Source organism: Patiria miniata, unplaced genomic scaffold, assembly GCF_015706575.1.
Source record: "Patiria miniata isolate m_02_andy unplaced genomic scaffold, ASM1570657v1 HiC_scaffold_19, whole genome shotgun sequence".
In the NCBI taxonomy this organism is placed as follows: domain Eukaryota; kingdom Metazoa; phylum Echinodermata; class Asteroidea; order Valvatida; family Asterinidae; genus Patiria; species Patiria miniata.
Genome location: NW_024037057.1, coordinates 2,584,874 through 2,611,717, shown reverse-complemented (window position 1 = coordinate 2,611,717; position 26,844 = coordinate 2,584,874). Strand labels below are relative to the sequence as shown.

The 26,844-nt window shown below is 40.1% G+C and overlaps 3 protein-coding genes across 3 annotated transcripts; all 3 read right to left on the bottom strand.

Annotated features, from left to right (window-relative positions):
• Nucleotides 1–1,218: 1,218 nt before the first annotated feature.
• On the bottom strand, nucleotides 1,219–3,282 carry LOC119726100 (E3 ubiquitin-protein ligase TRIM56-like). Its single transcript, XM_038197713.1, has 3 exons — nucleotides 1,543–3,282; nucleotides 1,446–1,475; nucleotides 1,219–1,359 (listed from the first exon to the last, which is right to left on the bottom strand). Exons 1-3 carry the CDS (start codon nucleotides 3,280–3,282, stop codon nucleotides 1,219–1,221), a joined length of 1,911 nt encoding a protein of 636 aa, XP_038053641.1.
• A 5,628-nt stretch (nucleotides 3,283–8,910) lies between these two features.
• Nucleotides 8,911–11,040, bottom strand: LOC119725959 (E3 ubiquitin-protein ligase TRIM56-like). The gene is made up of 2 exons (XM_038197588.1): nucleotides 9,267–11,040; nucleotides 8,911–9,050 (listed from the first exon to the last, which is right to left on the bottom strand). Exons 1-2 carry the CDS (start codon nucleotides 11,038–11,040, stop codon nucleotides 8,911–8,913), a joined length of 1,914 nt encoding a protein of 637 aa, XP_038053516.1.
• A 13,602-nt stretch (nucleotides 11,041–24,642) lies between these two features.
• LOC119726011 (probable E3 ubiquitin-protein ligase MID2) lies at nucleotides 24,643–26,628 on the bottom strand. The gene has a single exon (XM_038197632.1). It carries the CDS (start codon nucleotides 26,626–26,628, stop codon nucleotides 24,643–24,645), a length of 1,986 nt encoding a protein of 661 aa, XP_038053560.1.
• Between the last annotated feature and the right edge of the window lie 216 nt (nucleotides 26,629–26,844).

The window sequence follows — 26,844 nt, the reverse complement described above, 5'->3', positions numbered from 1 at the left end:
ATAAAATAAATGTGGAATAGTGGAACTCAATGTAGTGGTACAAAGATACAATATTATGCAATAATTTTGTGGCGGTTATACGGTGAAAACGTAAACTAGTAAATGCCTAAATTGTTTAAAGTGCAATTGTTATAATTAAAGTATTTACAAAAATTCTAAATTGACAGCTGATAAGGACTGCATTCAAGCCAGCCTTGGTCAAGGTGTTCGTCATTATCCGTTGGTACGGTAATCCTTGCCGTGCGCCGCAGTGTCAGAGCAAATGCAAAAATACAGCGCGATCAGCGGCCTCAAGCGGTCACTATTATTATGCAAATCCATTGGGGACAGACGAGCTCCTTGGTCGAATTGTCCTTGAAATCGTATTTTGTTTTATATGGGCTCCGTGCGCGAACATAAGAGGGCGCGTTTTTGAGCTCCGTTGACGGGGGACGCAGCGAGCACGAACTGTACTGTACTGGTTCGTGCGCAAAGTAGGCACGACTTCCTGAGTGTGCAAAACCTATACCAACCGCGTCTTCGCATGAGCGTCAGGCGTCGTCGGGGCGCGAATACATTCGACTTCAACTTGCAATGGTCTCCGAGACTAATCTCCGCCTCCAATAACTTTGGAGATATTTGAAATACGCAGTAGATGGATCGGGAACCTGTCCAGATCACCCCCGAACTCTCCTTTTCTGGCCGGTGATGGGGTACTTGTGCACGGAGCGGATAGGCGGGGCTATTTTGTGGAGTGTCCAAACACACCCCGACGTCATCACATAATATTACTTTTCTCTCTATGAACTACTACTTTTCTCTCTATGCTTAAGAACTACTTTTTGGCTTTTTAAAGATGATGATTTTTCGTACGAGTCCAATGCGTTCATTCGTCGGGGACAATTTTCTTTCGTCTCATGTTTCCCCCCGTACCGCATCAGACAGACAGAGAATGAGAATCATACGGTCAGCTTGTTACCTTACCTAAGGATGCCTATAAATTTCATGTATTCTCAATGATGGGAACAACTCGGATCATTCCTACTCGTATATATGTTAGCGAAGTAGTGTTATTGAATTGGTATGCATTTCTGTTTTGGATGTTTTGCGCCCACAGGAATCACACGAACCATTCAATAATTAATACGTGTGGGCTAATCAATGGGAACATCAGGCCAATACGGACCGATAAATGTGTGTGTTGTCACTTAAGACGGGTTGTTGTACAGACTACCTGGCTCACACCCGCTGAAAGATCTTGACGGAGTTCCCATAAGCCACCACGAGGTCTCCACTTTGAGTGAATGTCAGGCCGAAGGGACGGCGAAGTCCGCGAGCCAACCTCCCAATGAAGACTCCCTCGGGTGAATAATGGTGCACCTCGTAGATATAAAATCTTTCACTGCCTTCAATGCCGTCATCGCCTTCACAGCCGTCATCGCCTTCCTTGCCGTCATCGCCTTTACCGTCTTCACTGCCGTCATCGCCTTTACCGCCTTCACTTCCTGCACTGTCTTCATAGTCTTCACTGCTTTCACTGCTTTCATCTTCTCCGATAATAACGGAAATATAGATGTCCCCAGTATCATCGCAGCACACGCCTAAGGGCCATACAGTTTCCCCGTCAAGTGAAGTATCGACATTGAACACCTCATCTCCCGTATAGGTAATGCAAATCAACCTTCTCTTGAAGACGTTTGTAAAGATCAAGCGTTCCCTGATACCGATGGCCAAACCACCACCACCGACCATGTCATTTGGAATGGTTCTAATCCAGGACCCATCCAGACGGTGCAAAGAAATCATCTTTCTGTCATAGTCTGCCACTGCTATCCGATTCTCTTTGTCCACAGTGATACCAATTAAATCAGTCTCACCATCTGCATCGTCCGGTGATGTTACGAACTGTCTAATGACCGATAGACCGGAGTCCAACACCTTTACATACTTTTCATCTGCGACAAGAAGAAGACCACCAATGGTCACATCAAGACATCCGGGGTTATTTAACTGCTCCCCACCAACAGTTTCTTTATACTCCCCAGTGGAAGTAAACACCATCAACTGCCGTTTCTCTGCGTCGGTTACGGCTATGTCACCATTGCTTAGACAAGCGACGCCTGCAGTACACCCAAATTGCCCATCTTCTGGCCCCGTCTCACCAAACTCTACTTTTAACTGCCACTTTTCTTCCTGAAGTACTTCACCGATGTCTGTATCTGCCACGGCATCTTGATATTTGAACCCAATGAATGAGGGATCATGCTGTCCCTGCTCAAATTCGAGATCATCCTGGAACTCTAAGTTGTGCATCACCTTGGGTTTGAGGTCCAAAAGCTCAAAGTCGTCAGCTTGCTGCATCAAGTCGTTGACTGTCGCTACGATTTGCTCAGCCCGCTCCATCTTGTCACGATTGCTTTTCTGGACTTCTTCGAACTTCCTTACTCGTGCTTTTCCGATTTGGGTTACTTTGTACCTCAGAAGGCGAGCTTTGTTTCTAATCTTTGAGATCTCTTCTTCTTCTTTGGTGGTAACGTCTTTACAAGCCCGGGCGACTTTCATTCTCAACCTGTTCCTTGCATGTGATAGTGAATCGTCGGCGACCTTGAATTCCTCTCTGCTCTGCTCGAACCTTTGCAGAATCTCGCCGACATTCTGACGAAACGATTGTATGGCATCTGCGACCTCTCTGTATTCATGCTCCGCTCCTCGATGATCTAATGCAGCACATGCCGCACACGCCAAAGTCTTGCATGTCTCGCAGTAAAGACATATATCCTGGTTATGGTGTTTGTTACATTTCAAATTGTCTTTCTTTCGAGGACCGATCAAGGCTTCAGCGAATTTGTGTTCTTCTTTTCCAATGATCCGATGGTGTCTCATAGATTTCATGCGCTCGTGGGCCTTGAGGCATTTTTTGCAGATAAATTTGCAGCAGTCTAAACACCTTGAGACGGCTTCTAAGCCCTTGTCACATTCCTCACACGTTGGAGCATTCGCTGGCGCGTCTCCCAGCAACCGCTCCTGCTTGTTGAATTCATCGACGAGGAAACTCAGGAAAAAGCAGTTGGGTAGCCCCTGCATTCCGGTGTCTGGTACCGCAGTTATCCGCCTGCAAACTGGGCAAGTAATTTCGTGTGCCTTGGGTAGTTGTCTCCTGGTGAACTCTTTCAGACAATTCAGGCAGAAACTATGCAGACAGTCCAGCATCTTGGGATCGGTGAAACGACAGCAACAAATCGGGCATTCGAGGTGTCCCCGACTGATCGTACCAAGCACTGATTTGGCTGCAGCTTCCGCCATCTACGACAAAAAGAGTGAAAGACATACCCAGCACCATAGTGTAATAACGTATCGTAACAATTCCGATGCATATTGGTTCGATGAAAAAAAATGATAGAAAATCTGAGAAATCAACTTGCACTTGATCACAAACCTTGTACTGAGTTGCGCTGACGTGATTCTGTTTTCAATGTGGCGAAGGGGTAATATACTCCATTGTAGCTGTGCACGTCTATTTTTGGTGTCTCAACGGGGTTTTCGGGGCTACTGAAGTCCAGGGGTGGGATGCGATAAGGTTCTTCATGAGGCCCGCGTACTCAAAACGAATAAAATGTTTGCATATCTAGTTCCAATGTTACTTACTGACAAATAGCGTCCGTCATTATACGCGTTTATAGAAACCGATTGTTTCAGCATACACCGATATCAATCTTTCCCATTCACCCTTTGTAATCAAACTATTATGTTTGCGCAGTGATATGTGAGAGAATGAAAACAAAAACCTGTTAAGTTCATCTTTCAGTATCTACTACAGACCACCCAGTTGATCGCCGATGTACATGTGCAAATAAGTCTGTACTGTAAGTAGCCTAGGTTTTTTTACTCACTGCTCCTATGTTTGAGCTAGTTGTATTAGCCACAGCTAAATTTGTCTGTAAACCAACAGTTATTGTCACATGCAATTCCAAACTTCATCACCAGGCATGTAAGGCATCGCATTTACTTTATGAAAGTATAAGATTGAAATTCATACCCACATATTGTACTTGTCTATATACTATGACACCTACCTTGTATGAACTTTCTGTTTGTTGGAAAGGGTAACATTTGAAGAAGAGAACTGCCGCTGTGTTGGAATGCAGACATCCGAATATTGAGTGGAATGGATTCGTATTCACTGTGTAATATACCACTCCAATTTCGCAATGTCGGAAAAAACCAACAGCTATTTTTGTAGCACAATGCAAGTCGAGAGGTTCAAAGTCCTATAGATCATGCGGTGTGTTCGTGTCTAGAAGTTCTGTTACCTTTGCTACGGTACCCCTCAACGCCTGGCACGAAACGACCAGCAATGTCACTCAATCTGACAATAAAAAGAAGCTTTTGTATTGTAGTCATATGTGTTACTATTGTTTAAATCTTGGAATATTGGACTTGTTGGTTTCTTTTACCTAGCCTCGGCTTTAAAAAAATATCTTCCAGAATATGAACGAATGCAACTGTTGTAAGATTCAATTTTGGTGTTAAAGTTCAAAATCTGTTGGGTGTATCACGCCGCGTGGGGACAAAGTCTTCAGATCACTAAGATATTGCAACAGTTCTTTACCAACCAAACCACTTGACTTCAACGCTTGTTGACACAATTGATAATGTAGCTGATGCCCCTATAATGATTGCACTGACACATGGCATTGTTGCCCACTACACACTGAACGCAAAGGTGAAGAATGATAAACTCTGCGTCTTGGCTCTTTTACTTCACAGAGCACCGCCTGGCTTGTTAGTTGGAAATGACGCTGCTGTTTTTATTCTACCCACATTGATATCGCGCCCTCTTGCGATTTTGACAGTTACAGACAATAATCTCAAAACCTACACAGGCACTCTCGGTAAAGTTGTTGTGGTAGCACCATGTGGCAAAATCTATTGGGTGAGTTTGTGTGGTTCTGAAAATGACCGGAGAACCACACATACTCACAATTTTTTTCCCACATGTTGCTACCGCAACAACTTAGCTTATTGTAGCGGTGAAGCCACATATCTAGGGTCGCCTCGTCGGTGGGCCTCGCCGGTTTATTAAAACACGGATGACAACACACTTCAGAATCTATATTTCTTTATTTTGCACTGCAGGGCCCTCACATAAAGGTGTTTAAGGCTCAGTGAGGATGCAGTAAAATTAAGAACCCTGAAATTACAATTAGTAAACAACATAACGAGCTTGGGCATATTACACAATTTTGTATTAATTAAAGTTTCCATTTCAATAATAAGATTTCTAAAATAATGTAGTACAGATACGAACCCAAGTGTCAGGTTCAAAAAAAGGATATGTCTTTATTGGATTACAGCACAGCTCAGTTCAAAACCAGTGATCTAGGCTCATCAAAATGCTTGAAAACGTGCAATGATGTAGCCCGACAATGAGAAAAGGCCTACATTACGGTCTGCCGTTAGTTGAACTCGCTAACGTGGTACCTGGTTTCTTTTGTGTGCGCGTCCCGAATGTATACATTTTGTGGCAAATGTATACATTTCGTGGGTCTGAAGAAGTATGGAGCGCATAGAATAACCAAATTAGTATGGAGCGCCTCAATGATTTTGGAATACTACCAGAATTTTTCAATTTTGTCCAAATGCATACATACATTTAACAATGATAACAGGCCTTTTAGCTCAGGCTGTAAAATGCGACTTGTTGGAAGAAGAATTTTAAAGGCTTGCTAGCGTTTTGATAGGTATAAGTAGAGGAATGTTTTTGCTTATATTTTTGAGCGTCATCGTGAAATGTTCGACAATGATTCGATTTGGTTATATTGAAACTTGAGTAGATTCGTTTAAGCATTAAAAGCTGTTGCGAATTGTCGTATATTTGTCGATTAATTTATTTCTTGACTATATTTCTTTAACCAGGGTATGCCAAATTTCGTTGTCGTTGATTGTTTTTTGTTTGCAAACACAAACCGCAGTGGAAGGAAATGTCATCGCTGGAATAGTCTGTGGAAAGCTTAATTGGGCCCATCGACAAAATGGTGGTGAATTGTCCTTACTTTCATCGTGGCTGAAGTTGTTAAAAATGTTGGGGTATTTAAATTATTACTACTATGACAACCAATATGAAAAGTCATTATTTTTGTCCTCACAGGGTGCGTGCTCAGCCGGGGCGTTGTTGGTTAACCCTGCAATGAAGACATGAAGAGTGACAAAGAGTGTCTTTTCGCTGGACTTTTGCTCGAGTGGTTGTGTAGTTATCAGGCGCGGATCCAGGGGTTTTTGGGAGTCAAACATCCCAGCTCTGTCAAGTTTTTTTGGCATAGAGATTCGTTGAAAATATGTCATTTTTTTTGTAAATTTTACACTATGTGGGTTACAATTTTTTTTCAATTCTTTTTCAATCAACCTAAATTAACGAGCGTTTTGAGCGTGTACACATCATGCGTTTATAATACGGCTCCATGCGTGAACTTCATCACGACAACAGATGGAAATTCAGTACCTTATGCAATAATCTACCATTCATTTTAATAACGTAAACAACTGAACAAATACTTGCAATTTACACTGATCAGCATCATGAGATAGTATTTATTAAAGTAAAAGAGAAAAGTGATTTTGTATGTAGCCCAGCCAAAAAAATGAAATAGCGCCCTCTAGTGTTCACACCGGATGCAGTCTGAAAAAAAAACATGATCACAACTGTCATGGAGGCATCCATGTTTTATTCACGTTCTGCTGCAATCGGCATGTAAAACGGGCCCAAAACGCTATTTTGAAGGCTCAATTCGACAGATGAAATAGTCCTGTTGAAACTGTTGGCTCTCAGGTTTGGATCATCAGATTCAGCTCTCAGGTTCTGCTCAGCTGAGACTCAGTCGGCTCTCCGTTCCCGACTCACACCACAGCCGTCAGGTGACGAGCTGCATGAAGTGCAGACTCTGGTCAGAGTGCACCTGATCTGGACCATCTTCAGAGAGATTAACCTGTTGAGGGAGAGTTCTTCCCCAGTCGACGGGTACGGAGACAGTCTACGGTTGATTCCGTTCTCCATGGAGCAGTACACCTGGACTGGAACTAGAGCACGCGTGCAAATATCCTTTGGAACTGTCTGTTCCTTGTTAGTGGAACACAGAGCGCGGACAGAGACAGAAAATCCAGGATACTGGTTCGCATTTTGTACATGTACATGTTTTATTAAAGTTGAGCGCACACTTTTTTCTTGTTGTTCTTAAATACCTTAAATCTGTATTCATACGGTCTAAGTAGTTTAATCCGATTAATCAAAAGTAATTTGTTGTTCAGAAATCCGTGTTGAATTAAAGTGTTAAATCAAAACGAAACAGATAGAAGTCTTTGTGACACTGGTAGTTTGTTTATGTGGGTTACACTTATCTTATGCATGGGAACATTAAAGTCTACAGAATATATTCAACATATTCAAAATTCCTACCTATAACTCTATTGAAATCGTTCTGAGCCTGTGATAACGGCACACTTAACTAAGACAAGATTTTTTGTAAATTTTAATGACTACAAGCGTGTTTTGTTCAAAAATAAAATTAAGCAAGAGTAAGGTAAATTATTGATATCTTACAACATTATGATTCAGTCTACACATTTTCATTTCTTACATGAAACGAAGAATCGCATTTTAGATGACAACATGTTTACAACATTTTCAAAGTCTATACACTCTGAAGATATTCGTTAAATTTAATTAGAAATCAGTCGACTTTGCAAAGTGTTCGGGTGAGTGCAAGCAAGACTGTTTTCTTGTTAAATCAAAATTGGTGTTTTATTACTTTTTGTCTGTATCTTAAAGAGCCTACCAATGCCAATATACTAAAAAATTGAATTGATATCACATGACGTCAACTGGCAATGTACATGCATAATTTCACTATTGAGACATTTCTATTTAATTAGATGAAGCTCTTTAAAGTATTTACATTGCAAGGGAAATAGAACAGAGATCGCAAAAAACAAAAAAGCATGAACACAAAAGTCAGAAGATTTGGTCAGTTCTTTCAAACAAATGTTGCAATAAAAAAGACAACAAACCTTAGCCACATTCTACCCTTGCTCCCCTAAGAAAACCCAATACTACCAAAAGGTTCACGTTTACTTTTCAGTAGAGATGCGAAATCTAAACCCAGAGATAAAGCCTGAAAGTTCACCCCGGTTCTTGTGATTCCTATAAGCGCAAAATATCTAACACAGAAATTAATACTTTTCAATAACACACGGAAGACGGATAGTGCCACTAAATGAGTGTAAATATATTTTTTGGTGCGTGTGAAAATATTTTGTTTGTACAGCGGCCGCCACTTATTTTGTGGCGGCCACCAGATGATAAGTGGCGGCCGCCACATAAGTCGTCATAATAAGTTGCGGCCGCTGTACAAAAAACATATATTCACACTTTTTTTAAGTGGCGGCCGCCAGATAATAAGTGGCGGCCGCCACATAAAAAAGCGTAAAAATGTTTTTTTTTGTACAGCGGCCACCACTTATTATCTGGCGGCCGCCACATAATAAGTTGCGGCCGCCATATAAGTCGTCATAATAAGCGGCGGCCGCTGTACAAAAAAAAAAATATATTCACTCTTTTTTTATGTGGCGGCCGCCACTTTTTATGTGGCGGCCGCCAGATAATAAGTATATAAAAAATATATTCACACTCATATACTGGCACTATCCGTCTTCCGTAGAAGTGTTATTAAAATAGTATTAGTTGCTGTGTTGGATATTTTGCACCCACAGGAATCACACGAACCGTTCAATAGTATTAATAAGTGTGGACTCAGGGGTGGATCCAAAATTGTTCGCGGGGGTTCATCGGCAAACAAAATCTGAAATAAAGGCACGTTTTTTTCTTCTCCTGATACATCACCTCCGTAAAATCGAAACGCAAGGGGGGTGCTATCTGGCTCACACCCGCTGGGAGATCTTGACGGAGACCCCATCAGCCACCACGAGGTCTCCGCTTTGAGTGAATGTCAAGCCGCAGGGAAAGTGAAGTTCGCGAGCCACACGCCCGATGAAGACTCCCGCAGGTGAATAATGGTGCACTTCGCAGCTATCAAACACTTCACCGCCTTCACTACCGTCATCGCCTTCACTGCCGTCATCACCATCACTGCCGTCATCCCCTTCACTAACGTCATCACCTTCACTGCCGTCACTGCCTTCACTACCGTCATCGCCTTCACTGCCGTCTTCACCTTCACTGCCGTCACTGCCTTCACTACCGTCATCGCCTTCACCACCGTCATCGCCTTCACCGCTTTCACTGCTTTCAGCTTCTCTGATACCGACGGCAACATATATTTCACCAGCATCATCGCAGCACACGCCTAAGGGCCGTACAGTTTCCCCGTCCAGTGAAGTATTGACATTGAACACCTCATCTCCCGTATAGGTAATGCAAATCAACTTGCACTCCTGGTAATTTGTGTAAATTAAGCGTTTCCTAATCCCAATGGTCAACTCTGAATCGATCATGTCATTTGAAATGGTTGTAATCAAGGACCCATCGAGATGGTGTAGAGATATGAGCTTTCTGCCGCTGTCCGCCACTGCTATCCGATTCTTCTTGTCCACGGCGATACCAGTAAGATCACTCTTTGAATCAACGTCTGCATCATCATGTGATGGTGCGAACTGGCGAATGAATTTTAGCCTGGAGTTAAACACCTTTACATATTTTCCATCAGTGACCAGAAGTAGCTCACCAGAGGTGGCAGCTACTCCGCAGGGGCCAGACAACTTCTTTCGATTAACACTTGATTTATACATCCTAGTGGAAGTAAACAACATCAACTTCTTTTTAGTAGTGTCCGTTACGGCAATGTTACCATTGCTTAGACACGCGACGCCTTCAGCACACTCAAATTGTTCATCTCCCGGCCCGTTCTCAATAATCTCTTTTTTTAACTGCCACTTTTCCTCCTGAAGTACTTCACCGAGGTCTGTATCTAACACGACATCTTGCCATTTGACCCCGATGAATGAGAGCTCATACTGTGCCTCTCTAAATTTGAGTTTCTTCTGGAAATTTAAGTTGTGCATCACCTTCGGTTTGAGGTCCAAAAGCTCGAAGTCGTCAGCTTGCTGCATCAAGTCGTTGACTGTCGCTACGATTTGATCGGCCCGCTTCATCTTGTCACGGTTGTTTTTCTTGACTTCCGCGAACTTCCTATCTCGTTCCTCTCCAATTTGTGTTACTTTGTCTCTGAGATGGCGGGATTTGTATCTGATCTTTGCAATTTCTGCTTCTTCTTTTGTGTTAATGTCTTTACAAGCCCGGGCGACCATGATTCTCAACCTGTCCCTGGCATGTGTCAGTGAATCGTCGGCGACTTTAAATTCCTCTCTACTCTTGTCGAACTTCTGCAGAATGTCGCTGACATCATGACGGTATGATCGTATGGTATCGGCGACTTCTTTATATTTATGCTCCGCTGTTCGATGATCTAATGCAACACATTTTGCACACGCCAAGGTCTTGCATGTTTCGCAGTAAAAACAGATTTCATGATTTGTGTGCCTTGTGCATTGTGGAGTAGCTTTCTTCTGAGGATCGATAGTGGTTACATCAAATCTGTTTTGTTCTTTACCAATAATCCGATGGTGTCTCATGGATTTCATGCGCTCGTGGGCTTCGATGCATTTTGTGCAGATAAATTTGCAGCAGTCTAAGCACCTTGAGACGGCTTCTAAGCCCTCGTCACATTCCTCATATGTACGAGTATCCGCTGGCGCGTCTCCTAGCAACCGCTCCTGCTTGTTGAATTCATCCACGAGGGAACTCAGGAAAAAGCAGTAGGGTAGACCCTGCAATCCGGTGTCTGGTACAGCAGTTCTTTGCCTGCAAACCGGGCAAGTAATCTCGTCTGCATTGGGTTGCTGTCTGCTGTTGAGCTCGTCCAGGCAGTTCAGACAGAAGCTGTGCAGACAGTCCAGTATCTTAGGATCGGTGAAACGACAGCAGCAAATCGGGCATTCGAGGTGTCCCCGACTGATCGTACCCAGCACGGATTTGGCTTCAGCTTCTGCCATCTTTTCTCACCAAATCTGTACAAAAGCATTTTCATTATATTCATCATCATTTTGAGTCAGTAAGAGATATTTTGGTGAGCATCCCAATGAACGTTTTTAGATTAATTTCATTTTGAGCTTACCCTGGCCTTACGCACAAGTTGGCCATTTTTTGTCGTGCTCCCCAATGTATTTCATAAATTGTGAATTGTTGAATGGGATGGCGCCAGACTTTTTATTCACAATAGCCTCAATTTCATTTGTTTTTAAGTACTTTAAATCACAATGACTAAATTATTCACCAGAGCAGACTGGTATTAATTTGTAACGTCATTGCTTCATTTCTCTGCACAAGTTCCAAAAATGAAGATTTCACCTCACTCTCAATCCAATATGGCTGACTCGTGAATAAAGCATAAATCAGGGAAGCGTACATTGTGCCCCCTCAGTAACTCTTTTATTTAAAGCTCTGGGACACATTTACCGATCAGTATGAAATTGTATGGCATTTCCAAACTACTAACGGGGGTCAGTGTTACCATTGCAAGCTATTGGGACGATTAAACGATTTTTCTATAATAATGATAATAATCCCGGCGTCTGATAAAGCGCACGTATCTACCAAAAATTAGGTACTCAAAGGCGCTAAAATTGCGTCTATTATTAAAGTCAGGTATATGAAGTTTATGAGAAATATGAGACTCCTTATGAAGCACCTTATAAGGATTTACAGTGTTTACAAGGTTTACAATATTCATATTAATACTTCAAAAGATGTTTATTTTGGTGGTTTCGGGTTTCAGGTTTCAGTTTTCTTTCCATACTTATAAGGTAAGTTGAATTATGTACATAGGCAAACATTTTTACGGAACTTGAAAAGAAAAGTATGGGGAGGTCAGACAAGAAGCTGAAGCTTGTACTTGGTCTGCCCCCTTCACAAAGAATACATGTAGTTATACAATTCATGATTAACAAAAGGAAAAATCGATAATAAATAAAACAAGTTATTACATTAAATTCATGAAAAATACAGTTAAAAAAAAATGTATATGTGTAAGGGAAAAGTCCTAGATTTCCTCCAGGCCCATAAAGTTGGTAAAGTGTCCCTTCGCGATGACTCTGAGTCTCGAATAGTGTGCCCCTCCCCAGAAAAAGGTAGCTAACAACAAAGTGATAATATGAACAAGCCTTGAACTATTGTAGTTTGAACTAGGTGTAGGCGTGTTACTGGTCATTCTTCACCGTGTTCCACTGTTTTGAAAATGATATGTGAAAACCCTCTAAGACATAAGATAAGTAGCCACAAGACATATTCAACTTCATGAAATATGTGACCTACTGAGGCAAACTGAAGAATGTTATCCCAAACCTTGTTTTGAGTAATAGACGCCTGAATTCGGAAATACTAGAAAAATCATGTCAAAATAGATATTGATTGTTTTGGTTTTCGAGTAGCCAAGGTATACCAGATTAGCGCCATGCATTTCTGTTGGAAACAAATACCCACTAAAGTGGAAAAACTGAAGAAAGTTTTTCACTGTCGTTTGTGGTGCAATGCGTGTCTTTTTTCAAAGCCGCTTTTCTCGAAATAAGATAAGCGAAATTTTGAAGGACACTGTTGAAGTTCCTACGGCATATCTTTGAAATATACTATTAAAGATACAGAAATAAATTTGGCATCTTTGGAAAGCCAATGATTAGCGCTTTAACATGATGTACATAACGCGAAAAGTCAAAGGTGGGGGTTATTCCTCATTATGCTATGGCAGGTCACATATTTAATGTGGTGGTCACATGATGCCAAACGGTTCCCTTCTGCGCTAAATGTATATCTCTTGAAATATGAATGATTCAAAAGTGCGCATATAAAGTGTTTAATTTCGGCAAATCGATATGCAAAAAAAACCTTACATATTTGGGTAGCCCTTCGGTTGTCTGTTGGCATGACGTCACATATGGGCATAATCTTTAGAGCAGAACTGTGTAAGCCTGCATGAATCCTTCAGACAAAACGATTCAATTCCACTGTCATTTATAGGACTGCATGGTGACCAAAATCCAGAATATCTTTCACCGATAATCTAGAAATGCTGTCCACTGAACACCGCTGAATTTATGTACCCGGAAACGCCATTTTACATTCACAGCATCGCCTATACAAAAACAATACGAGTACCTACCTTGTTTGCTAACCGCAGTTCACATGGATCCTGTAAGTTTGCTGTATTTTAGTTTCCGTTTTGTGTTATTGCTAAAGAATTTCCATTGGTTCGACCATTCATCAGTCTGTCGTAAATGGTACTCAAATACAAATAATCCACACTCATTTGGTGAACACTGCGAATTAAGCTCAGACTATATCCACTCAATACTGGGTATTGCTCACATCCGGGAAAAAAAAAATAATTTCGATGTACAGTTGAAGGGTCAAAAGGCTTTCTCGTTTCCGATGCTCCCTTTCCGGCTGAACTCATGCACTCCCCGTGGATAATGGCTGCATAGAATTTTTGAGATACGGCGGACAGAATGGGAGGGCGCCATTTGGTGTGGGCAAATAAAAAGAGGAGATTAAAGCCGAAATCAAACAGCGCCCCCAACGGTGTCTACCATATTTCAAAACGGCTAATTGTGTCAACGCTTCAATGGTTATGACGTTGCGGATTCTATACAACACCGATGTCTACGGAAGCTTCAAGTTGCAAACATATCCACAAATTGTATACAACATCTCTAATTGTCATTTTCTACTTTGAATTACAATTATTATGTAATATATTAAATATAAATAGTCATACGCAAAACACCCTACGTTCTATACATAAATATACCTCTTCCCATCCCGACTTCATGGCATGTCTCATATCGTTGATTGATCCATGAGCAATAACTTAAAGGCCATCCTCGTTCTAATGATTAAAATGTTGCACTTAAATACCCCCTTTTGTTTCATAATTATTTCTCTATGAAGCTTGTTTGAAAACAAAAACTCATAAAAAGCTCTTTTTTATTATAACTCAGCACATCTACAGGGTGAGCCAAAAAGGAAACCCAAATGGCAGGAACATTTTTTTTTAAAATGAAGTTCTGTATGTAGCACTTTTAAAATTTACGATAAAAAAACACAATTAAGCTTTCTTTTAGTACAAGAACCATTCAAATCACACGTGTTTTTGTCAAGTTACAGAATTATAATCACAAAAACGCCGTTTGAAAAAGGGATCCTTGCGAATTTTTTTTGAAAATTGGAACCAAAAAAGCACCCTTTTGTCCATTTACTCATATTGCCAAGCAATTAAATGCCAAGGTACTCAGAAAACACTGTTTAGCTGTTTAGGCCTTGGCTCGATTTTCAAAGTACCACATAACATTTCAGTATAGCTTTCGGAAGAAAAAAAATTCAATGTGGTTGCAAGGTTGCATGATTCCACATTTGTATGTAATTACTTAAAAAATAAAACCGCTCAATTACTCCGGAAACATATATTATACTACTTTCTAAATTCCAAAAGAGTGAAACTATAGAGACCAAACGATTTGATTGACAATCATCTCATTTAGGATTAAAAGACTATGAAAAAAAAGAGAGTAAATCCAGTGGAATCTCGAGTGAAAACTCAATTTATTGGATTAAATGAAATTCACTCGTAAACGTCTGGTCCCTAGTTTCAATCGATGGGAGTGAATTTTCACTCTTTGGAAATAAGACACCTCTTTTGAAAAAAAAGGTTTAATAATAATAATGGTCCGAATGGTACTTCACCTAGGTCTGAATCTGAAACGACATCTTGACATTTGACGCCGATGAATGAGAGCTCGTGCTGCGCCTGTTCAAATCGGAGTTCCTCCTGGAACTCTAAGTTGTGCATCACCTTGGGTTTGAGGTCCAATTTCCTCTTCCTATTTGGCGGTAATGTCTTCACAAGCCCTGGCGACCTTGATTCTCAACCTGTTCCTGGCATGCGTGAGTGAATCGTCGGCGACTTTGAATTTCTCTCTGCTGTTTTCGAACCTTTGCAGAATCTCGCCAACATCAGCGACTTCTCTGTATTCATGCTCCGCTCCCCGATGATCTAACGCATCACATTTGCACAAGCCAAGGTCTTGTATGTCTCACAGTAAAAACACAGTTCCTGGTTAGTGTGGCTGTAACACTGCTGGTACTCTTTCTTCCTACCCACGACTGGAGGTACCTCTGCTCCGCTTTGATTCAAGTTGACGATGCGATGTTTCTTAGTAGATTTCATCTTCCCATGGGTATCCAGACATTTCCGACAGATGTTCCCGTCACAGTTTAAGCACGTTGAGACGGCTTCTAAGCCCTCGTCACATTCCTCACATATACAAGTATCCGCTGGCGCACCTCCTAGCAACTGCTCCTGCTTGTTGAAATCATTGACGAGGGAACTTAGGGAAAAGCAGTTGGGTAGACCCTGCAATCCCGTGTCTGGTACCGCAGTTTCCCGCCTGCAAACTGGTAAGTAATCTCACGTGCCTTGGTTTGCTGCCTGCTTGTGAGCTCGTCCAGGCATAAGCTGTAAAGACAGTCAAGTATCTTGGGATCGGTGAAACGACAGCAACAAATCGGGTATTCGAGGTGCCCCTGACTGATCGTATCCAGCACTGAGTTTGCTGCAGCTTTCGCCATCTTTCTACGACCAAAAAAGCGAAATGATATTCAAGTTGGATAACTTGTAGTAACAATTCTTCGTTGAATCATTGAGAATCTGAGGAAATAACGCCTTTCATTAGGTTACAAACATAGTTCTGAGTTATATTGCTGTAATATTGGCTTAAATTTGGGTGAAAAATATTATTTTTGAATAACATTATTTATTTAAGCAGATACTGAAACAGAATGAAATGAGAGAATTGTCAATGAAATGAAAGAATAATAAGTCTTTGAATTTATTTTACTCAGTTGCTGTCTACAGTAGCTGACCATGCTGTAACCCAATAACAATACAGGCTGAATAGTTGACATGAGTCGCGGTTCATCTCAATTTCAGCAACATTTATGTCCCTCAAAAATAAAGTAGAAGCATTAAGCGAACAGTTAGAAGTTATAACAGGACGGAGTCAAGGTTTTAAAAGCCTAAGCTGATAAGGGCATTTGAATGGAAAACTGGAAAACATTTTTTTTCAAGGAATTGGAAGAAGAAGCAGACAACCAACAGACCAATACAAATGAAACACAACAATATCCAATGACGGACTGACGGACAAATAAAAACAGAGAACAGGGCTCAAAGACATTGAATGATAATAAGGTTAAATAAATACCCTGAGGAAATAGGGAGCAACATAGCTGGTCGGAACGCAAAAAGAAAATATTCTACGCTAATTAATAAGACAAAAGATGACGTTATCACGAGTCCTGCATTCGGTTTCAAATACTTTATGAGCAAATATAAACAGGTGAAACCAAAACGCTCATATTTGAAATGTTGCATTTAAATATGAAGCTTAGCCACCTACCTGGTTTGAACTAGCGTAGACCACTAAATATACTAAATATTCTCCTGATCAACTTTGTTGCAAGATTTGAAAAGAGAAATGTTGCTGTGTGGGAATGCTGACATCCGTATGATGAGCGGTATGGATTCGTGTTCACTGCGTAAGCACTACTCCAATTTCTTAATGTCGGAAAAACTAAGAGCTTTTTGATGTGTGGCACAGTGCATATCGAGAGGTCCGAAGTCGAAACAGTCACGCCGTGTACTCGTGCCTATTAATTTAATTGACTTTACTATATCCCAATGCCTGGTGTAATAAGACTGGCAATGATGTAAATCTGCCAATGGAAAGATGCTTCTGCATTTAAGTCAAATATTTGGCCGTTGTTCTTGTCATGTTGGATTAATTTTGTTGCTAATTTTGCCCTAGCTAGTCTCATCTTTTTGAACATATATTTCAGGATATGAATGAATGCAGCAGTTGCAAGATTTAGTTTGTGTGCTCAAGTTCAATGTCAGTGTCACGCCATGTGGATACGAACAGTTCTTTGATATCCGAACCACTTGAAGCTTGTTTACTTGATTTATAGTTGAGTTTAATATTTTGCCTTGGCACTCGTGGCAAAATACATACACGAGTTTGCACTGCACGTAAAATGAAGCTTAAAAAAGACGAATCAGTTTAACTGCCTGTGCGCTTTTAAGTAAAAGGACATCATCCGGCTTGCAATTAAAAAACGGTAACTAGTTTTGATATTGCGCCCTCTCTTGACGATTTCAGTTACACATCTCTCTTCACCTTCGCTCCTGCCAACTGTTTCGTCACGATTACGTCACGTTTGTCATGTGTTGAGTCATTAAATGTGACCTACTGAGGCAAAATGAAGAATGTCCCCCAACACCTTGTTTTGAGTAATTGACGTCTGAAGTCGGATATACTAGAAAAATCAGGTCCAAATCAATATGGATTGTTTTGTATTTTTGAGTAGCGAAGGTATCCAAGATACATACAAAGCATTTTTGTTGGGAAAAAATACTAACAAAAGTGGAAAAACTGAAGAACTTTTTCAATGTCATTGGTGGCGCAATGCACGTCTTTAATTTCAAAGCCGTTTTTCTGGAAATGAGGTTAGCGAAAATTGGCAGTATACGGTTTAAGTTCCTGTGTCATATCTTTGGAATAAATTCAGCTACAGAAATAAATTTGGTATCACTGAAAAGCCAATGATTTGCACTTTGGCAATGATTTGCACTTTGTCGGGGTTATTTTTCATTATGCTAGGACAGGTCACATTGTGCATTTTGAAGCCCTTTATCAATATAAATGAAAATCCACTCTCCCTAGCACAACACTTCAACACACATCCTCACACTTGTGACGACATGCGGGTGTGCGTCGTAACTACGACAACTACTTACGCACAACGCAAGGAACGAGAACAGCGTCTCATATTCGATCTGGGGACGCTCTCACATTGTGGTTTGAACGTGGAATTCTCCGCGTTCAAAACAAGCAAGAACACCCCATGAAGAAGGACGCCAGGTCCGAAAGCTCGGGTACAACAGCTAATCCGGTGAGCACTTATCTACATTAACTTTCAATTTACTATGCTCTATACACAGTGCTTCGCAGCATTCCTACATTTTGTTCTAAATAAAAATCCAACTGGATTAAAAATATTTATATGTATATACAAAGACGGGGACGTTATAGAGACGAGAATTGAAGGACATCATGATGACGTGTTCCTGTGATTTTATATGAGCTTTATTTTTTAAATTTAATTAGCTTATGTCTCCCAAAAATGCTTACTAAATACTTCCTTTTGTAATATTTTTGAGAGAAATATTCGGAAAATGTGTGACGTCATCATTCACCGCAATACGATTTTTGAAAAAAAAGTGAGTGAAAATCCGGGTGGTGGGTGGTTACATTATGTAGATACATGCAAAGAGACATGAAATTGACTTCATTACTATTAATATTTTCTATAATTTTTTAAGGTTTTATACAACACTACATTTTTCTATCGTATTAACATACACGGCTACACACCGCAAAGATGGCGGTCAGCGTGTGAGGACGTGCTTGCATGGAGCTCCGTTAGTGAAGGCCCATTTCTACCGCTTTACCAGTCTTAGCCCCATAAATGTGGCCTATTTACTGGACTGCCTCCGTAAACATAGGCCACACATCCACATGTACAAAAACGTGTCGACTTTGCCAAATTTTGATTTTCACATTTAGGCTTACTTTGTAGGTTTTTTATGCTTTAGAAGCATTCCTCTCCTCTATATAGGCTAATCAGAAAGTGCTGCCTTTTTCAGATGTCTAATTTTTGTGAAATTTCATGTTGACATTTTGATACGCAAACGTGTGCAAATGTATCTGGAAATTTCACAAAAAATGGACATCTGAAAAAGGCAGCACTTTCTGATTAGCCTATATAGAGGGTGAGAATGCTTCTAAAGCAAAAAAAAACCTACAAAGTAAGCCTAAATGTGAAAATCAAAATTTGGCAAAGTCGACACGTTTTTGTACATGTGGATGTGTGGGCTATGTTTACGGAGGCAGTCCAGTAAATAGGCCACATTTATGGGGCTATACCAGTCTAAACCCACTCTTCTGCTTACTTCGACAATAAAGTGAGTTGAACGATACACCATGGGTCATTCTGAGTAATAATTTGACGACTTTTATTTTCGTGGAAACGGAGAAACGCAAGTTTTTTGAGTCAGTACGTCCGTAGGTCGAGTTGTCCTATTGTTCATCGGTATGCAGTGTAGTATGCACGTGTGCATGCTTCTCCATTGTCACGTCTAAGATACGGTCTTCCTGGGGCACTACAGTTCGTCTCCTTAGAATTCCAACTCCTTTCTCTTCGGACTAAATATATTTGACTGCAATTATTTCATCAACATTTGCTGCAGCAATGGCCTCCAAGAAGGACGCAGCTGAGATACGTCAAGCCCTCGAAGAAAACCGAGTTGCTTTAACTTTAGTTCTATCCATCACCAAGGGAAATGCTAAAAAACTTACTAGCCTTCAAGCCTCACTTGATTTCGCCTTTGAAAAAATAATCTGGAGAAGGCCATTCCAGCAGTTGACACCAAAATAAAGTCATTAGAGAGCAACTACAAACAGCAAATACTACTCATGGAAGCCCGCAGCATGCAATATAACTTGGTCTTTCTCAATCCTCCAAGCTTCAGCTCAGAGATGGACAATGATGTAAAGGCCAAGCGTCTTATGCAGCTTTGTGGTATCACAGCCGACAAAGCTAATTCGATGGTTCTACGAAGATCTCACCCTCTTCCGAAACGCCCTAAATCTGGCTCCACCCAGTCCACAAACCCAAATTTCCTGGTCGCTTTTCTCGTCTGGGACGACAAAGAGTATGTGCTAAGGTCTGCTCGTTCTAAACCCGATGAGATGAAAGACATGAAAGTGGTGTCCCAATGGCCCCAGAAGATTAAAGCTGCACACGGTCAACTCAAGGCAAGTACATCGTTCAAGTCAGCTAAACAACTGGGCAAGAACCCTCAGGTAAAGATCGATTTTCGCAAAGGCTCAGTAAGCCTGATCATCGCTGGTAAGACTGAAAAAGTCGTTGAAGCTTGGTCCCTTCCGGACAATTATCAACCGGCCGAACGATAGTTTTTCTGGTACCCTCGTTTTCTGGCACCCTGGGTCCATCATGACTTATGTCAACTTGTGCCTTGGCTGATGGAGCCCCCATGCGGCCACACACATGTTTGGACTTGCCGCATATCATACTAAATTTTGTATACTGCTGTTGACAATTTTCATTGGTCACGTGGTGTTTTTTTAGGACTACTTGTTCTAATGTGATTTTACGTATTATTTTCAACAGTTCATCATTCCAACATCTTTTATTATTCAGAAGGTATATTTTTGAGCACAACTGAATTCTTTACTGACTTGTTATGTGTAATTTTCAAACCACCATAGATGATATTTGTTTTGCTGAGCTTTTTGATGACAATGAGGATGATGGCGACACTTCTTTTTGTGTGCCGTCCCCTTAAAAATCAGACTACTCCTCAATTTCAAGTCCTTATGTAACGTATCAAGATTTTAATTTAAATGTTGAGAAGTACATTGATCCTATTATTTTTATGCAACTGAACATTTTTAGTCTACTCAGTAAATGGGATGATTTAAAGACGCACTTGCATTTTTTGAGTGAGAAGAAAAAGGTTAATTTTATTGCTTTATCTGAAACGTATCTAAATGATAGGAACTGTTGTGATTTTGATAATCTCCCTGGTTATCATCCCCTTAGTTTATGCGAAAAACACCGTACTGACAGGAAGGGAGGAGGTGTAGCTATTTATATTGATGATAAATTTAATTTTGTTGTTCGGGAAGATTTGTCTTATTTTTCTAACCAAATAGAAATGATTGTTGCTGAAATTAATCCACAAACAAGGGATAGTTTTTTTGGTTTTTTTCTCTATATAGATCTCCAGGAGTATTACCTCGTGATTTAGAAACTTGTGGTAATTTCTTAAATGTCTTTCTAAGGTTAAACAGATTAAAGTTAAAGCTTGTTATATTCTAGGTGATATAAATGTAAATCTGCTTAGTTATGGTAAACAATCCTTTTATGGAAATTTTGTCAGTAACCTCATCGATAGTCTATTTGCTGATAATTTTGTTCCTATGATTTTAAGGCCTACTCGAATTGACCCCAACTCAAATTCTTTATCACTGATTGATAATATTTTTACTAATAGAGTTGATAGAAAAGCGGCCTCTTTTATTATAAAAAGCGATCTTTCTGATCATTTTATTTCATTATATTCATTTGAAAAGGGTCACGATTCAAAGCCAGAATTTGACCGTGTTTGGACTTTTAGAAAATATAACTCTGCCAATCGGCAAGCTTTTCAGAGATTACTTTCAACTGCTACCTGGTCTCAAGTTTATGATTTAGAAAATCCTGACCTGAAATTATCTGCTTTTAACGAAATTTGGCAATCAGCATTTGATTGATCATTCCCTGTTGTACACACAAAACCTTCTCGACGAATATCGTTGAGAGCTCCATGGATGACTTCGGGTTTACTGACATCGTGTTACAATAAACAAACGCATTATGTAAATAGGAATAAGAGCTCGACCAAGCTTGCTTTTTATAAAAAATACAATAATGTTTTCAATAAACTCAAGCGTATGGCCAAAACTTTGTATTATCGAAATAAGCTTAATGATTTAAAAGGCAATGCTAGAGAAACTTGGCGAATTCTTAACTCCATGATTAAACTCAGTCCTAAACACTCTTCTGGGAATTTGAGTAGTATTATTTTGAATTTCAGCTTGATTACCGACCTTAAGGACATAGCATCTGCTTTTAATAATCATTTTTGTTCTATAGGTAAAACAACATGTCGGGCTGTTCCTGGGGCAATTAAGGACTGTTATTACTATGTCAATTTTGTTCAGTCTCCCATTAATACTTTTTTTGTCAGTCCTACTGACTCCCATGAAATTATTGAGATTGTTTCGAAGTTTACAAGTAAGAGTAGTTCTGGACCTGATGAAATAAGCAATTCTATTTTAAAAGACGTTGTTGGAATAATTTCTTCTCCTTTGGCGAGTAATTTTAATGCTTCTTTTGATCAAGGAATATTTCCCGACATGTATAAAACAGCTAAAGTTGTTCCTATTTTTAAAAAGGGGGATGCACAAGACCCAAGCAATTATCGACCTTTTTCTTTACTTAACACTTGCTCAAAAGTTTTAGAAAAACTTATGTATAAAAGAGCTTCTTTGTTTTTTGAATCCAACAATTTGCTTTCTCCGAACCAGTATGGATTTCGTCCAGGTAGAAGTACTGTGCATGCAATGCTTGACTTTTACAATAGCTTAACTGATGCTACTAATAAATCTCCCCCTGATATTTCATTAGGCATTTTTCTTCATTTAAAGAAAGCTTTTGATACAGTAAGTCATGATTTACTTCTTAGCAAATTACATCACTATGGAATTCGGGGTGTTCCACTTCATTGGTTCACTAGTTATCTTAACAATCGTAGGCAGTATGTTGTCGTGAATGGTGTTGCATCAACCACTAATGAAATTAATTGTGGAATACCCCAGGGGTCTACTCTAGGACCTTTTTTTATTCCTAATTTATGTTAATGATTTACCCTTGTGTTGTTCATTCTTAAAACCTGTATTATTTGCTGATGATACAACCCTTTCTGCATCTGGTAGAGATTTAACTGAGTTGGCTGATAATGTAAATAGAGATTTACTGATACTTCAAGATTGGTTTAGAGCCAATAGGTTAAGGGTTCATCCTGAAAAAAAACTTTTTTATTTGTTATTCATCTAAACAGAAGGTACCATATTTGCCTGAAGTTGTTTTACGTTTGGAAAATACTATTCTCAAAAATGTTTCCTGTACTAGGTTCTTGGGTCTTGAAACAGATGAAAACATGCTTTGGAAGAAGCAAATTTCTTCAGTGTGTAATAAAGTTACCAAAGCTAATTACATCATTAATAGATCTAGGAACCTTTTGAGGACTAAAGATAGCTTGGCTCTTTATAACACTTTCGTTAATTTTTTTTTAAATTATGGTATTTTAGCCTGGGGTGGTATGATCAAGATACATCCTTCTCTATTTACTAGACTCATTACGTTGCAGAATAAATGTATTAGGAATGCTTGCAATGCTAAATACAACACTCATACTGTACCCCTTTGTAGTAAATTTAAAATTCTTATATTTGAGGATTTTTATAATGTCCAAATCGGTACTCATTACTTTGATTATTTTCATAATTTACTTCCACTTAATTTAAGTAGTCAAGCATTCTTTCCTTTAAATGAAGAATTTCATTCGTACTCTACAAGACAACAAATCCTTATTCACTTACCCGGTTCCTGTAGAGTGGATGTTGTATCTGCTAATTATCGATATAATTTGCCTGAAATTGTTAATTCCCTACCTCAGGATGTTAGAAATTATGTTAATTCTTCTAGAATTGTTTTCGTTAAACATCTCAAGAAATTTTATTTGTCAAAATATGCAAATTTTGCGTGTACGAAACCCAATTGCTATTCATGTCTTCAATCAGCGAGGCAGTATTTAGTCTAATTTTTGTAGACACTTATTACCATTTAGATTGTGCTCTTTCCTATACTATAATTACTTTTTGTATATTGAAATGCTATGTGACAATATGATGATTGTTGACGACAGTTTTGGGTGCTCCGATTACAGAAGGCTAGTCCTCCTCTGGATGACACCCCCATTCATACTCCAATTCTGTTTATTATTTAACTACATGTATTTATATTATATCATGTGAACTGTTGCTTATGTATGTACATGTATAAATGGAAATAAATCAAACAAACAAACAAACAAACAAACAAACAAACAAACACCCCAACAAACAAACAAACAAACAGCCCAACACCCCAACAAACAAACATTTAAATCTACTGGTAATTGGTTAACCAATCAAAAAGGGAGGGCTGGCAGATTGCGGTTTCACATGTTGTCTATCAAAACAGCAATTTGTGGTTGACAGTTGTCACAAATTTTTGAGAGACAGAGTTTCCAAAACACGACATATTCATTTGAGAATCCTGAACATTTTGAAACAGCTGTTTCTAAACTCCATCTTATTTTGCATTGTTATATTCTAAGTTCTGTTTAAGTATAGGACAGTCGTATACATTGATATTAGACAGCTATGAGAGCAGGATTCTAAAAGGGAAACCAAATTTAACTCTCCCTATGATGTAAAACAAGGTTCAAACATTCCGTTACATATAAAAGTTCAACACTCAAATATTCAGTGGGAAAATGCAAAGTCACTCGAGTGTTTACATTATGGGAATGCATCAGTTGGCTACACGTGCATGTTTCTGCTGATCGTGATAATGATCATGTCTGCATTGAAGACCCTTTATTCTTTAAGCACGTTACCACTTTTCATCGTTGTACTTTCTAAACAACTACAACCACATTTATGGCTGTAGTACGATTTTGTCTTGGGTCTTGATTACTGCGCCCTATAGTCATTTTACTATATACAATTGCCAAGCAACCACCATCGCTATGGGCATCAAATTAGTTGCCCCTGTGAATTCTACATCCTACAGGCAAAACATCAGCACACCAACGTTTATGTATATAAGGAACAGTGCACAATTCTTTTCCTACTCTGCTCCACTGACACCCGCTGAAAGAACTTGATTGAGATCTCATCAGCCACCACGAGGTCTCCTCTTTGCGTAAATGTCAAGTCATAGGGAGAGTGAAGTCCTAGAGCCACTGGCCCCATAAAAGCTCCCCCCGCTGAATAATGGAACACTCGACTGTGTTCGGGTTCTTCGCAGTGGACGGAAACATATATGTCCCCAGCGTCATCGCAGCACACGCCGGTTGGTCTTACAGGATCCAAGGAAAAATAAATCTTTATATTGAAGACCTCTTCTCCCGTATAGGTAGTGCAAATCAACTTGCTCTCCCTGTAGTTTGTGAAAATCAAGCGTTCCTCGATTCCGATGGCCAAACCAAAATCGACCAAGTCATGTCGAATGGCTGTAATCAAGGACCCGTCCAGATGGTGCAGAGATATCAGCTTTCTCCCTCTGTCTGCCACTGCTATCCGATGCTTCTTATCCACAGCAATACCAGAAACATTACTCTCTGGCTCACCATCTACCTCATTAATCTGACGTGATGGTTCAAACTGGCGAATGAATTTTAGAGAGGAGTCAAACACCTTTACATAATCTTCATCAACAACCAGAAGTAGGCCATCAGAGGAAGCAGCTACTCTCGCGGGACGATTTAACTTCTCCCGATTAACTTTTGATTTATACCACCCAGTGGAAGTAAGAATCACCAACTGTCCCAATAAGTCGTTTACGGCTATGTCGCCATTCCCTAAACACGCGACGCTTATTGCAAAATCAGATGGATCAATATCAGATTGATCAAATTCCGGCACATCCCAACAATGAAACTCTTCTTCTGACTGCCAGATTTCATGTTCAAGTACCTCACCAAGGTCTGCATCTGCCACAACATCTTGACATTTGACCCCAACGAATGAGAGTCCATGCTGTGCATGCTCCAATCTGAGTTTCTCCTGGCACTCTAAGTTGTGCATCACCTTGGGTTTGAGGTCCAAAAGCTCAAAGTCGTCAGCTTGCTGCATCAACTTGTTGACTGTTGCTACAATCTGCTCGGCCCGCTCCATCTTGTCATGGTTTCTTTTCTGGACTTCCTCGAACTTTTTTTCTCGTTCTTCGCCGATTTGTGTTACTTTGTCTCTGAGAAGGCGAGATTTGTTTCTGATCTTTGCAAACTCTTCTTCCTCTTTGGCGGTAATGTCCTTACAGGCCCGGGCCACCATGATTTTCAACCTGTTCCTGGCATGTGAGAGTGAATCATCGGTGACTTTGTATTCATGTCTGTTGTTTTCGAACCTTTGCATAATTTTGCCGACATCCTGACGATACGATCGTATGGCATCTGCGACTTCTCTGTATTTATGCTTCGCTCCTCGATGATCTAATGCAACACATGCCGCACAGGCTAAAGTCTTACATGTCTCGCAGTAAAAACAGAGATCATTAGTAGTGTGTTTGTTACATTGCGGGATATCTTTTTTCAAAAGATCCACCGTAGGCACTTGTGCTTCGCTTTGATCCAAGTTGACGATCAGATGTTTCTTAGTAGATTTCATCTTCTGATGGGTATCTCGACATTTCTGACAGATGTTCCCATCACAGTCTAAGCACCTTGAGACTGCTTCTAAGCCCTCCTCACATTCCTCACACGTTGGTGGGGCATTCGAAGGTTCGTCTTCTAGCAACCGCTCCTGCTTGTTGAATTCATCGACGAGGGAACTCAGGGAAAAGCAGTTGGGTAGACCCTGCAATCCAGTGTCTGGTACCGCAGTTTCCTGCTTGCAAATTGGGCAAGTAATCTGGTCCGCCTTGGGTTGCTGTCTGCTGATAAGCTCTTCCAGACAGTTCAGGCAGAAGCTGTGTAGACAGTCCATCATCTTCGGATCGATGAAACGACAGCAACAAATCAGGCATTCGAGGTGTCCCCGACTGATCGTACCCAGCACGTATTTGGCTGCAGCTTCCGCCATCTTGTCTCACAAAACCTGCACAAAGACATTTTCATAATATTCATCAGTTAAGAAAATTGAGACAATACAACCTATTTTGATGATCATGTGGGGAAATTTTGAGCATACCGTATCAAAAGGTGTCCCTGCAATGTTGGTGTACACATGACAATTGTCAATGTGGTACTCTCATTGAATGCTTTCAATTTGTGTCATTTGTTTATAAAAGTTCATGCA